The sequence below is a fragment of the Garra rufa genome, chromosome 2 (genome assembly GCF_049309525.1).
Source record: "Garra rufa chromosome 2, GarRuf1.0, whole genome shotgun sequence".
NCBI classification, from domain to species: Eukaryota; Metazoa; Chordata; class Actinopteri; order Cypriniformes; family Cyprinidae; genus Garra; species Garra rufa.
This window is the reverse complement of record NC_133362.1, coordinates 31968940-31984012: the sequence shown is the minus strand read 5'-3', so window position 1 is coordinate 31984012 and position 15073 is coordinate 31968940. Positions and strand designations below refer to the sequence as shown.

The window sequence follows — 15073 nt, the reverse complement described above, 5'->3', positions numbered from 1 at the left end:
AAGGAAAACTGTCCTCAATACATGCAAGTGTGTGTGTGTGTGCTGAATATAAAACAGGGCTTGACTCTACAGTGATTATGAAAATACATGAAGCTGATTATAGAGTGAAAGTATGATTACAGGCTTTGGAGGACGGTAGCGGTGTGGTCACAAAGGTCAAGACGTTGCCAGAGGTTAACATCCGGGATGGTTGATCACTGCTGAAATCTAGTAATCTAGTTTTGCCGTTTGCCTTTAGCCAATCAGTGCTGTCATGATGTCATATCCTGTGGTTATGTCACATTATATTTAACGTCACATACTTCAGCCAGGCAACTGCCTTTGAAATAAATGGAAATGCATAGCAGACAGCAGATACATACTCTGCATTATGAATTTCAGAGCATACTGTGGGGTTTGTGAGTCTTCATAAAAGTCTCACCTGATCTGTGGTCCTCAAGAGGTTTCTATATCAGCCCTGTAAAACCTCAGCGCTCACACTGGCTCTATTCTCCACACACCTCCTGGGAAATATGGGAACACACAGTAGCCATTTATGATATTTATTTATAACCCCTTCCCCCACACACATTAGTGTCTTTCACTGGACCCAGCATATGTTAGACAAACCCACATACACATCTCACACACTCGCTCTCTTTCAGAGGATATAGAATAGACACGCACACACAGCGGCGTTCATTCACTGAAGGAGCCGCCGTCTGATGTCAGCGCTGTGGTGCCTCTGGATTTGAGTGGTATAGAGCGGGGGAAAAGAGGTACAGAAATGAGTGAAAGACAAGATGAAAGGTAGAGAAGGGGGACGGAGAGGCAGATGTGACGGCGTCAGGAGTGAAACACACAAGAAGTGATATGGGAAGTGATCAAAGAGATATTAACACTTCATGTGGCCTTCAGAAAACCTCAGATGGAGTGGTGTTTTTGGACTTTGCACTTAACAGCGTGTGTGTATGCGTTCACATGTAGCGGGCGATCTATAATTCATACAGCCAATTCTGTATTCCACTCGAGCTTAGTCTTGTCTGCAAGCCGTCTGCCAGCACACTCCTGACCTCATACACACATACACGCACACACACACACAAACGCAACATCTATCAAATATATCAATCCTTTGTAAGTCTGTCACCACGCTTCCCGGAGATGAATGTCACTTTGAAACGAGAGAATGAAAGAGTGATAGAGATGCTACAGAAAGAAAACCAGGTTTATTGAAGGTGATGGAAAAAACATAGGGAAAATGAAGAAAACTCTGTCAGGTGGAATATTTATTCCAGCATGTTGCATTTCTGCATCTCAGCGGGGTCTCCATGCCATTCGCCGGGGTGGTTAATAAACATATTTGTTTATTTTTCCTGGTGTGCATTTCTGTGATTTCTAGATCCGTTTCTGATCGTGAATGTAGTGATTTTTTTATTATTATTATTAGTACTGTAGATCTGTTTGTCATCTCTACTATATGCAAATGACAACAGTAGCTATGTTAATTAAGGATTCTAGCAATGTCAAGGCCTTGGGAATGTATAGAAACATACTTTTTGTGCAGTTACCCAAATACAGATGCAAATGCTTGACAAATACAGTAGCATTTTAGGTTGGAGAACTATTTCATGCATATTGATGGTACATAGTTGTTATACTAGATATGTTTAGGTATTAGGTAGGGTTAAGCAATCTAGAATATAGTTATGCAGAATAAGGCAATAATATGAAGTTCCAAATGTAGGTTTTTTTCAGTCCTGTCAGACATCATTATGGCCTATATAAGGCACTCATTGCACTGTCCCAGTGTCAATTCTCCTGGCATCCCTCCACCTCCCCATATCTTCCTTTATTTCTGTTATTACCACAATTGGGGGAGGGGGGGGGTCCTCGATTGAGGACAGCGAACTTGTGAAATGTGCTTTATAAGTACTTATTAACAGACAATATGGTAGTAATATGCATGCTAATAAGCAACTAGTTAATAGTGAATAGTGTTTCCTAATGTAAAGTGTTACCACTGTTGAACATACTTTGAATGGTAGTGTCAAATTGATTAATCGCGATTAATCACATCCAAAATAAAAGTTTGTGTTTACAAAGTATATGTGTGTGTACTGTGTATATATAAGTATGCATATACATACACATATACAATAAAATAAAAAATGTGGGTGAATTTCCATTTCATGCCAACTTTATGGTGCTGTCAAATCGATTAATCACATCCAAAATAAAAGTTTGTGTTTACACAGTATATGTGTATGTACTGGGTATATTTATATGTATATATAAATACACACACATATATACAATAAAATAAAAAATGTGTGAATTTCGATTTCATGCCAACTTTATAGTGCTCTCAAATCGATTAATTGCGATTAATCACATCCTAAATAAAAGTTTGTGTTTACATAGTATATGTGTGTGTACTGGGTATATGTATATGTGTATAAAAAAATACACACACATATACAATACAATTAAAAATGTGGTCGAATATCCATTTTATTGCCACCTTTTTAGTGCTGTCAAATTGATTAATCACAATTAATCACATCCATAATAAAGGTTTGTGTTAACGTAGTATTTATATGTATATATAAATACACAAACATATACAATAAAATAAAAAATGTGGGTGAATTTACATTTCTTGCCAACTTTATAGTGCTGCCAAATCGATTAATCGTAATTAATTGTGTACTGTGTATATTTGTATAAATGCACACACATATTCAATAACATCAAAAATGTGGGTGAATTTTAATTTCATGCCGACTTTATAGTGCAGTCAAATCGATTAATCGTGATTAATCGCATCCAAATTAAAGTTTATGTTTACGTAGTATATGTGTGTGACTGTATATATTTATATGTATATATATATATAAATACACACACACATAAACAATGTAAACATCGTGATTAATCGATTTGACAGCACTATTAAGTTGGCATAAAATGGATATTCACCAACATTTTTTATTTTATTGTGAACAATTCATCCATGCATACAGTATGTTTAATTTTTAATTCCCCCCCCCCTTTTTTTTATGTCAACTTGCTAAGCAAGATTGCATACTGTTGAAATCGTGCAGTCTGAAGTGCGCTCGGACACATTTTGAAATGCAGTGACAACACAGTTTACATAGCCTTACTATATAGCTCAATACATACCTTCAAGTCAGTTCAGATAAAGTATCTGCATAAATCTACTTTCATTTTCAATACTTTCATTCACAGCAGACTGAATTTATTCCATTAATACGTTTGTCTCTGTTTTCTCTCTGTTAGATTGGGTGTCGAGCGAGGTGGAAGTGTTTCTGGAGGACTACGTGGCAGGAGTTGGGGACACCGTGGATCTGTCCTGCGCACCGCGGGACTTCCTGGTTCCCATCGTGTGGCAGAAAGACGGCGGCGCCGTGTCTCCAAGCAACCGTACGCGGGTGGGGCAAAAAGTGCTCCGTATCATCAACGTCTCCTATGAAGACTCGGGGGTGTATTCCTGCAGACACGCCCACAGCAGCACACTGCTAAGCAACTACACCGTCAGAGTCACCGGTCAGTCCCTCCAAATAACATTTAAGTAGACTGTGGCGCGCAAGCTCAGGCATGCAAAGCATTAATTGGAAACTCGCCAGTCAGACTCATTCCCAACAGGTAAACAGGTCTTGAGACATACTCCCAGCACACACCTACAGGCTGACTTGACGTGTATCATACAAGCACAACTCGAAGGCAGAATGTTAAATAGTCTACAAGTTGTTTAATATTTATTGGACTGAACAGGATTGTTAGACTGTGACAAGGGCTGTATCCGAATAAAAATGAGGGAATTACAAAAATAAAGTATGGAATATTTCGGTCCCTATAGATTTAAATCAGTGTGAAATATTTTCAAATAGACTCTAGAGTTGTTTGTGTGTGTGTCACATATGGCTCATGGAGTCGGCCTGTCAGGTATTGTTATATTTTTCTATACAAACCTTTAAAGTCTCACTGACTATGTTTAGAATCAAATCTGAACACTGCTTACTATGTAGTACACTCTATAATGTATATTATTATCATTTAAAAATAGTAATACAGTATATATTATACAATGCTACACATTTTCTGAACTATCTGAACTCAGCGAATGACGTTTACTTATAGGCCTAATATTAATGTAATTTGTGTATTAAAATTAAATTAAAACAGTTTTAAAAATAAAAAGTTAGTATATGATTTAAAAAGTTTTAATGTTTGTTAAAACCAATCAATAATGAGTCAGGGAAAACATTTAAAACTGCTTTTCATATTACTTCTAGTTCATTTTGCTCATGTAATGTCTATGCACACTGAACTTTGCCTGATGTGCACAGTATATATATTAAACACTATTAAAAAAACAGACATTTCATGATGCAATGCAGAGATTTGTTTTTGTTGGGTGTGTTTAAACGGTAGTGAAGAGTGATCGTTGGTTCTGTAAACTCAGTGGACACAAGCTGAGCTGCTCATTGACAACTAATTAGAATGTAATTATCTGGAATCACCTCATCATTTAAAGCAGATGGAAAAAGTAAGAGTGTGGGGAGAGTTTTTTTTTCACCGACATGTGTTTGGCGTTAGGCCAGGGCAAATCGGCTCTCGCCAGCGTCTGGAGAAAAACAGAAAAAACGTGAAACGGGCACACAACCTGCACCAATTATCGCATGCCGATAAAGAGTCCACAAGACAGCAATATCCTGTTCTGCACACTTCAAGACAAAAACACAGCTACCAGACACACTGACAGACAGCAACACAGCTTTACAAGGAGAATTCATACAAAAGCCAAAATCATTATAGATTTCATTCCAAACCTGTTTGAGTTTCTTTTGTCTGTGGAACATAAAAGTAGATGTTTTATAGAATGTTCAAACTGCTGTTTTCCATAATGAAAGTGAATAAGGACTAACTTGTGTGCTGTATTCCCAGTCTTCTAAAGCTTTGTGTAAGGACCATACAAAAAATTCAAATGTTTTTCATGGTCTTGACAATTTTTAACTTTTGGATGTGCTAATCCTTTAAAAAACATGTAACACCACAGAACAACAACCACTTTTTAGAACTCAAAACATTTTATAAGACCAACCTCCAGTGGCCGATGAAGACTGTTAAGCCACAAAACATGAAAATATAGTGTAAATCTGAAGTAGCCACACACAGAAAGCTTCAGTGTCCAAGTAACAGCATATCTTTAGCACTAAATAGGCCTAGTGTTGGATTTCATGCTCCGCTGGTATTTTAGGAGTGTGTGCTGTACAGTTTTACCTGTGTAAATGTTCACAGAGGAGGAGCTGAAGACAGAATAATCTCCTTTTCAGGGTCATAGCGGGTTTTTTCCCCCCTCTGAATGAGTTCATTTAGAAGCAGGATACGAGAGTGTGTGTTTGTGTATGTGTGTTTCAGGGCATGTGTGTAAAAATACAGCTGTTGTCAGAAATCTCTGAGACGTTTTACTCACTGAATCTCTGCTAACATCTGCCATCCATTAAGCGCTGTGTGTGTCAGTGTTTGAAGGGGTGTGTATGTGCAGTAATTGGTTTTGATTTGTTATCAGTTTATTTTCCTCATTCTGCAGATCATATGAATAGGTTCATTGTTCATACAAAAAAGGCCACTGTGCTGTGTAGTAATAAGATCGTTTCTCTCTCTCTGTCACTCTGTCTCTCTTAGATTCGCTGTCCTCTGGTGATGATGAGGACTATGATGAAGATGAGGACGATGCAGGTAATGGAAATGGTGTGTTTCACCCTCTTATTTCTCATTTCACTTTGCTTTTTTGATTGAGATTTTATGAGGTCTCTCTGTTGTGTAATAAATGCATGAGATTGCTGTCTTTTTTAGCTGGGGTTAGGTTGCATCTCATTTCATCAGCTGCTTTTTCCCCCACTTGATGCTAAAGCGCAAATTCTCAGGAGACTTCGAGAGGGAGGAAAGGAAAAGATAAGATATAGTTTAAAGTCTAATGGTGTCAACTGAAATCTGACTAAAAATCTGAGAAAATGCCACAGTATCTTCGACTATGTGTATAACAAGTAAAAAACAGAAACCAGAGGAAGATTTTATTTCTATATGTTTTAGTGCTGGTAAGCTCTCATTTCAGTAACCCGATTGATTTTTTTAAAACTATATTTTAAACACATTTTGATAAATGTCTGTGCAGGCAAATATTTGTCAATATAGCAAGAGAATAAAAATCACATGATCTGTCTATATTTTAAAAAACTATTAAATACAATTTAGATAAATGTAAACATTTATATACAGTTTGCGAATAGAGTAAAAGAAAGATCTGAAATGTAATATGTATTTACAGAAATGTAATGTAATATAATGAATTTTATAGTAATGAAAATCAGAAAAAGTGAGAACAGTTTGAAAAAATGTGGATCTCTTCAGTCATGTTATTGTTAACTAAAACTATTAAAATATGTTTTACTTAAAATCAAGCTCAAATGAATTATAAATATTAGATGAAAAATTTAAACTTGAAAAACTAAAACACAGATTGTTAAATAATGAAATACTACTACTACTAGTACTACTACTACTAATAATAATAATAATTATTATAATAATAAAGGAAATAATAATTAAAATCAGAAAAAGTGAGAACAGTTTAAAACATGAAGATCTTTTCAGTCATGTTATTGTTAACTAAAACTATTAAAAATATTTTTAATAACTAAAATCAAGCTCAAAAGAATAAATATTAGATGAAAAACTAAAACAAAAATGGTTAAATAATGAAATACTACTACTACTACTAATAATAATAATAATAAAGGAAATAATAATGAAAACCAGAAAAAATAACAAACAGTCATGTTATTAACTAAAACTATTAAAAAATATTTATTGATAAAATATTGATAACTAAAATCAAGCATATATTAATTATAAATATTAGATGAAAAACTTTAACTTAAAAACTAAAACAAAAATAGTTAAATAATGAAATACTACTACTACTACTACTAATAATAATAATAATAATAAAAATAAAGGAAATAATAATTAATATCAGAAAATTGAGAACAGTTTAAAGCCTTAAGATATTTTCAGTCATGTTATTGTTAACTAAAACTATTAAAATAATTTTTGTAACTAAAATCAAGCTCAAATTCATTATAAATATTAGATGAAAAACTTAACATTGAAAAACGAACAAAAATTTTTACATTTTGAAGTACTACTACTACTAATAATAATAATTAAGGAAATAATAATGAAACTAAAACTGAGAGCAGTTTGAAACATTAAGATCTCTTCAGTCATGTTATTGTTAACTAAAACTATTAAAAATAATTTTTGGTAACTAAAATCAAGCTCAAATGAATTATTAATTTTAGATGAAGAACTTAACATTGAAAAATTAAAACAAAAATGAGAACATTTGCCTTCAATATGAAAACTAAAACTGAAGTTTAAAAAATAACAATGAAACTGACTAAATCTTAAATTAAAATGGTTTATAAGTAAAAATACTATTATAGCACATAAATAATACTGAATCTCTCTCGAAACTCTACATGAAAGGATTAGTGGCGTCTTATTCTGAGGGAGAGCAATCTGAGACTTTTCAGGAGACTTTTTCCCACTTTATCTTTATTTAATCTCATTGCTTTGTAGGAGAAACAACTGAGAATTGGAAGAGATCTTGTTTGTGATTTTTGCACAAAGAAAGAAAGAGAGAGGGAAGAGAAGGGAAAGCTAATGCATCTGTCTGCCGTGGTGGGATCGGGGTTGGGGGAGGGTCCCAGGGTTGATGGGAGGGCATGAAACGAGGGATTAGGCAAAAACCAAAACCCCTTTAGAGTTTAATGACCAGTAATCCAGCTCTAATTAAGAAAGAGAGAGAGAGATCAGCACACTGGAGCTGAGAGCTGTGAGGTCTGGGTTCTCTGGAACATTTGAGAAGAGCTGAGGTCGTGTGACATCTGATGACATCATTCTGTAATATCTTAATGATGCAGTGCTAGTTACTGCTCTCAGTTTGGCTGACTGAAGCAAGCTGTGCGTAATATCAGCTGTGTAGAGTTGCGCTGTGCTTTGATGGCTTTTTTTTGGCTGTAGAATAAAAGTAAACGGAAAAAAAAAGTTGGGTCACTGTAGATTTGCAGTTCCCACTTCAAAGCTCAAATTGTCTGTATTGAACTCTATAAAATAGCAAACCACATACACACACACTCGCAAACGCACATATGGCCACTGTTGAGTACAAACCCTTGTTGTATTCCTGATGGATCACTGACCATGTGAAAACCTGAAAAGTGTGTGTGGGTGTATGTACAGGCCTTAGTGTGTCAGTTATGCCAAAGGAAATGCCAGCCTGCCAATCACCCTTTACATTCACAATCTGATAGCATGAGCGAGTAACGTGAAAGAGAATTATATTCAGTCTAGTTAATGGGTTTATTGTGTGTGCGCGCGTTCACAGATGTGTGCTTGTGAACTCGCATGTACGTCTGGAGCGAAATGTGGCGTCTGTGGGTTTAATCGCCAAGTTCGCGGGTTGATCTGATCTGGAGTTAATTGTTTGAGCAGGGATGAAAGTATGTTTACTCAGTCTCTTAAAGACACATACACGCACACAAAGTGCAAGCCCCGTCTGCAAATAAAAATAATGACTATTATTTGAGCTAAAGGATGTAACTGTAAGTATTTACGCTCTGATATTTGGCATTAGTTACTAGGAAGCGTAAACACAGACCTGACCGCATGACAGTCAACATTATAAACTGAATTTGTAGGAAGATTAAATGAAGGAAAATTGCTGTGTTATTATAATAGGTTATTATTAGCAATCTGCATTTTGTAATGACTCTGTGGAGGATTTAACACTGAGTTCTGTCTAAGAGAGCATAAACGCGCCTCACACTCGCGTAAGAGAGTATGTAAGCGTGTTTGCTTTTCCAAACAAATTTTAATTCAGTCTGGGAATTAGGCAGCCAGTCTGACGCTGCCACAGAGCGAGCAAGAAAAATCTTTCCATAAACATTCACCCACACGAAGACTCCCGGAGAGGGAACACCCTACCCCCCGAAAAATAGTGTGTTGCATGTCAACATACCCTTACATTTGCGCCTATGGAATCATGTATTAGGCCTATACCCTGACCTGTTTTTGTAAACTTTCAAAATGTCAATGTTTAGTTGATATTTTCAGTAGCATCTGATTTTATTCGTATTTTCCAAACAGAAGCTCCATACTGGACCCGTTCTGACCGGATGGAGAAGAAGCTATTGGCCGTTCCGGCCGCAAATACAGTGAAGTTCCGCTGTCCTGCTGCCGGCAACCCCACTCCCACTATCCACTGGCTGAAAAATGGGAAGGAATTCAAGGGAGAGCAGAGAATGGGCGGGATTAAAGTAAGACAATATGAATATCGATTAAGAACACGTGCGTGTGCAAACATGTGATTGTGTGTTAAGGATTACAGATAATACGAGTCTGCAATTAGTAATAATTTACACAGATCCCCAACATCTGCTCCTTCAAGAGCTCTCTCGCTCGCTCTGGATTTTATTTGCTTGTCGTCTCTGGAGGATACGTCCACCTGTTGCTGTTCTTCTGAAAGAACAGAGGAACACAAAGTTCTGTGTGGTCTGGTTATTTATGTGTTGATGCGTATGTGTGCGGGTGACGTGTTTTGGAGGCCGTCCACTGATTCTGTAGATTATTTTTATTTATTATTACCATTTTAATCTCTAAGGGCTGTTGCTCCTTAATACTCAATGATTTAACCCCCACAATTTAACCTCTAAACTGTAAGTTTACTTTACTATATGTGACCTAGATCACAAAACCAGTCATAAGGGTCTTTTTCTTTGAAATTGCTTTCAAAAGCTTGCCAGGGATGTTAGGATAGGACACAACTATTTGAAAATCTGAAATCTGAGGGTGCAAAAAAATCGAAATATTGAGAAAATCGCCTTTAAAGTTGTCCAAATGAAGTTCTTAGCCATGCATAATACTAAACAAAAATGACGTTTTGATATATTTATGGTACGACGCTTACAAAATATCTTCATAGAACATGATCTTTAGTTAATATCCTAATGATTTTTGGCATAAAAGAAAAAATTATAATTTGACCCATGCAATGTGTTTTTGGTATTGCTACAAATGTACCCGTGCTACTTAAGACTGCTTTTGTGGTCAAGGTTCACATATTACAATTAAATCCTAATCTAATCATGACTAACTATATTTCGTTGGAAAGATCTACGACTCCTAAATTGATATTTAATCACTGTACTTTTACAAATTATGTAGGAACAGTAATAGATTAATTTATGACAAGAGTGGACCTCAAAAACATCTTAACAGGAGTTCTGACTCTTGTCACAACAAGTATTTTTTCGTTGCCTTTTTTCCTATCACGTTTTAGAAGTCATCCTAAATTATATATCAATTGAAAACTTAAAACCTCAAAATTCATCCAGTGAAAGCCACTTTAAAATCGGACATTGCATTACCATGGAAATGGTACTTCAAAATCATATTACAAATATGTATCCGTTCATGAATTATAACAATTTAAGTTTAGAGAGTGCACTTTCAAGTCTGTGTTCAAAAATGGGGGTGGAAGTTCAATTGTTAATAACAGTTCACCCAAAAACAACATTTGTCATCATTTACTATCCTTCCAAACCTGTAGAACTTTTTTCTGAGGAGGAGGAAAAAAGAAGATATTTTAAGAAATGCCAATGGTCACCAAAGCTTTTTGGTTCTTTTGTGTTTCACAAAAGAAAGTAAGTCATACAGGTTTAGAGCTACATGAGAGTGAGTTCATGACATTTTCAGTAAATTACCCCTTTAAATACTACAGCATTATTAAACACAATTTTCCTGAAGAGGCACACATTTTCCCCATTGGAAAGGAAAAGTCATGAATTACAGCTTCTCTTTAGTATCTCAGTTGTTTCTTCTAGATAGCCTTGAGATGAAATTCAAACAAATCCAGACTTTCACTAAAGACTTTTACAGAATTTTCTCCTGAGAAAAAGACACTAGTGATTTTAGACACCCCCTCTTTAGATAAGATCTCAAACTGTGGTCAGATTTGCAAAGATATAAAAGTCTGAAATCAAAAGATCTCAATATTTATATTACTCATCAGTTTTTCATTTTATAGCTCTATACTCCCCACTGTATTGAGCATATTGTTATGTTAACAATTTGTTTCTAAATTAAAGGGATAGTTTATTCAAAAATGAAAATTCTGTCATTAATTACCTTCACGTTGTTCCAAACTCGTAAGACATTTGTTCATCTTCAGAACACTAATTAAGATATTTTTGATGAAATCAGCAAGCTTTCTGACCCTGCATAGACAGCAACGCAGCTGACACATTCAAAGCCCAGAAAGGTAGTAAGAACATCATTAAAATAGTCACAAGTAATGTAAAAAAAGTAATGACTTTATTCAACAATTTCTTCACGTCAAAGACTCTTTACACAAAAAATATTCTTGTAGCTTCATAAAATTACAGACTTATATCTTAATCTGTGTTCCGAAGATGAACAAAGGTCTTACAAGTTTGCAACAACATTAAGGTTAAGTAATTATTGCCAGAATTTTCATTTTTAGGTGGGATAAAACAGAATTTTAAGAGAAACACCTGAAACCGAGTCAGCTCGGTATCTTCTGAGTGACTTCTTTTTGCACAAACACAATCGTGCATTTAGATTCTTTAACACAGCGTTGCATTGCGTTGACCTATATGCATAGAATATAACCAGTGTCCCCTAAGAGAGACATTTAGAAACAAAACAATGACCTCTCCACCTCTCCATGGCCATAGTGTGACCGGCCCGCCCTTACAAACACACACACGTATACACACACCAGGGGTCCGCACTGACCCAGGGTCATCCTTTATACCAGACCTGCCCTCAGCATCAGCACAGCCACTGTTGGCATAGAGATGTCTGACAGCATCATAATAGCTTTATTTAACACACACACACACAGGAGCTTGACAGCTCACCCCGAATGTCTTCTGTCTCTATTAAGACTAAGGCTAAAAGTCACGGCTCTTATATTTATGCGTAAGGATGCATGACCCCCTTGTGCGTGTGGATATGACAGGCCTGATGGCTTGATAACACACTCAACGATGAGTTAAAACGCATAGCTTCATGCAAAATTAAACATGAGGAGTTCCTCGAGAGAGCATTTTACATCTCTTTTTTGCATTGCAAAGAGAACAATAATGTTGTAAGTTGGCACCGGTCGGTTGTAGGTTCGACTAACTCTCTGGCCGTCGGTCAGGGCGCGTTAATTGCTGACTTAATGCGGCACGACTGCAAAGTGAGTTTTAAATGGAAGAAAATGAGTCACATGCTGTACTCTCATTGTTTGAAACGATCCGTGGCTTTGTTTAGACAGTTGACTTTCCCACAGCTTTCCCTTCAAACGGCCACACACACATACAAACAGACACACACACACACACACACACACACACACACACACACACACCTCAGACACTTTCTGTGCCTGACTGGCAGGGTTCTAAGGTCAAAGGTCAGCCCTCTATTGAGTCATCAGAAGGGGGAGGATCCAAGAGGGTGTTGTCGTGGCGATTTAGAGACCTTGATTGGCAGGGGGAGGCGTGGCTTTTGTCATGCTCACATATGGCAGCCGAAGTCGCATTGTTAGAATGCTAATCTGTGGCACTGTGGGTTAGTCACACCTCACGCACACATAGACACACTGATGTTTTGTGAAAACGCTACGTTAGAGTATGTGTATGCGAGCGGATCGCAACATATTCAACAGCTCAATTGACGAGCAAGCTGAAGAAAGACTGTTACGTTCTCTGAGATGACTCAATTTCAGTCGCAGTGCTCTGTGGGACCACCAGCGCTAAATTCTACATGCTTGGAGCATCAGTGAATCTCTAATCTACCGATAAATGTGCCTTTTGTCTGTGGTCCACAGCGGTGTATGTCTTTATTAACTGCTTAGGTGCAATTTGTTATTCATTTATGTGTAAAAATATGGTGAAAGGTCAAGTGTTTAATAGGGATGGGATAACGTTATTATCAATATCGTGGTATCGCGATATCATTGTGGTCACATGACGATATGAAACGATAGATCTTCTGGGCAAAAACTGTAGTTTTTAAAATATATTAAAAATTCTTATTCTAAGGTCTTTAAAGTTGTGTTTTGGGCCATTATACTTTAGCACAGTAGCTGTCAAACGAACCAAAACCAAAAACACAATATAGAGGCGATGAGCTCGTGATTCGGTGTTTTCCGCACCTCAGGACGGCTCAGTTCACAGTAAATGCAGTGAACTCTTTTATTGCATGTGCTGAGATTTTAGCAAACGTTTAGGAACACAATGGCCAACAGTTATGCTTTATGATGATTACAGCATTTCACTAGATTTGTAGTAAGATGTTTTTCCATCAAAATAATAGTTCTGCACTCTTAAAAATAAAGAAGCTTCACAATGCCATAGAAGAACCTTTTTTTGTCTAAATGGTTCCATAAAGAACCTTTAACATCTAAAGAACCTTTCTGTTTTACAAAAGGTTCTTTGTGGCGAAAAGAGATGGTTCTTTAAAGAGCCTTTGACTGAATGGTTCTTTGTGGATCCAAAAAATGGTTCTTCTATGGCATCGCTGTGAAGAACCTTTCAAAGCACCTTTATTTTTAAGAGTGTACTGCTGTTTCCTTCAAAATTAAATCTTAAAATTGCAGTATGAATTGCTGACAGCAGTTTAAACAGGTAACGTTACTGCAGTCCAAATTCTAAATATCTCTTTCAAGTGTGAAAATTAGGAAAGAAGTATTGTAACTTCCCTACTGTAGTGTAAAGCAAAAATAATATAACTATGAAACATTCATTTTCATTTATTTTACAGTGCAATTTTTTTACAATATATTGTCATAGGAATAACAATAATATAAAATTCCTAAAACACCAGTGTGAATGTCATTTAGACTGAGACAGTATACCACAAATGAAAGGAGGGTCGAGTCCCTTTTAAAGTTCAGTTACAAGTCAATTCACTGACTTTTTTCTGACCAAAGTTTTCTTAGTTAAGAACATGGGTTGAAGCTCATAATTTTGAACTCTCGAAGTGCATTAGATAGAAGAATTTAACTTTAAAATGTACTTTTTTTTAAAATATCATAATAAATATTGTATCGTGGACTTCATATCGAGATATTGTCATATCGTGAGATTGTGATATTCTTACATCCCTAGTGTTTAATGTTCACTATTCACTTGTTTAGTCTGATGTTGATAACTAGTGACCACGTCTCTTTATTAGTATGAACTGACTGATATAGCCATGTAGTTCATTCTTTAGAGCAGACTTTCATATTAGGGTGTGTATGATTATGGACCATCTCTACAATATTGATGGCTTCTTTTAATGGTGAAACAGGGTGTTTCCAGTGAAACTACTGTACTACTTTCCATTGAGAAAGAGAAAAAGAAACAGTTTTGTCGTTTTAATGACTCGCCCTGGGGTCAGTTGTTTTTGCTTCCTGTCTCTGGGGGTCAAATTAAACAGCAGCACTATCGGAACAAGCTCGCACCGTTTTGACACAACCATAAATCCTGGACGTACACGTACAAACACACACATACTCAAGAGAGACCTGAGCTTCTTGGCACTTCCCGAGTCCCTAAACTCCCAATATTCTTTGCAGTTCTGCGACAAATCAGTTGAATATCCACCGCACTGGTCTTAACTCCTAACCCCGGTCTGACATCAGAGTTAAAGAGGCTTAATATGTTAACAGCGTAATGCCAGGAGGAATTTGAGCAGCGCTTTTCGACTGATTATCAGACCTCTGCTTGGGTCTTTCTGGTGCTGTTTTTTTCTCTATCTGAATCAGTGGGGTCCAGCACGACATGGCAACACTTTTCAGCTCTTATCTTTTGATGAAAGATGGGATAAACGTACTAACTCTCTCCTCCCATTCCCTCTGGATAAAGTGCTCGGGGTAGATTGAGGAACAGCTGAGAATTCTTCACAGCATTTTTTTTTCTGCAGACACATTGAGATAAATGTCTTA

General features: G+C 36.4%; 1 protein-coding gene across 3 annotated transcripts in view; it reads left to right on the top strand.

The window, feature by feature from the left end:
• fgfr3 (fibroblast growth factor receptor 3) overlaps positions 1-15073 on the top strand; it is a 52136-nt gene that overhangs the window by 13584 nt on the left and 23479 nt on the right. For 2 of the 3 annotated variants that reach the window (XM_073834120.1, XM_073834119.1), the window contains exons 3-5: positions 3283-3549; positions 5692-5757; positions 9220-9389. In XM_073834120.1, the coding sequence (XP_073690221.1) occupies positions 3283-3549; positions 5692-5757; positions 9220-9389 (503 nt within the window). The remainder of the gene's footprint in view (positions 1-3282; positions 3550-5691; positions 5758-9219; positions 9390-15073) is intronic. The other variant, XM_073834121.1, reaches the window with a different exon arrangement.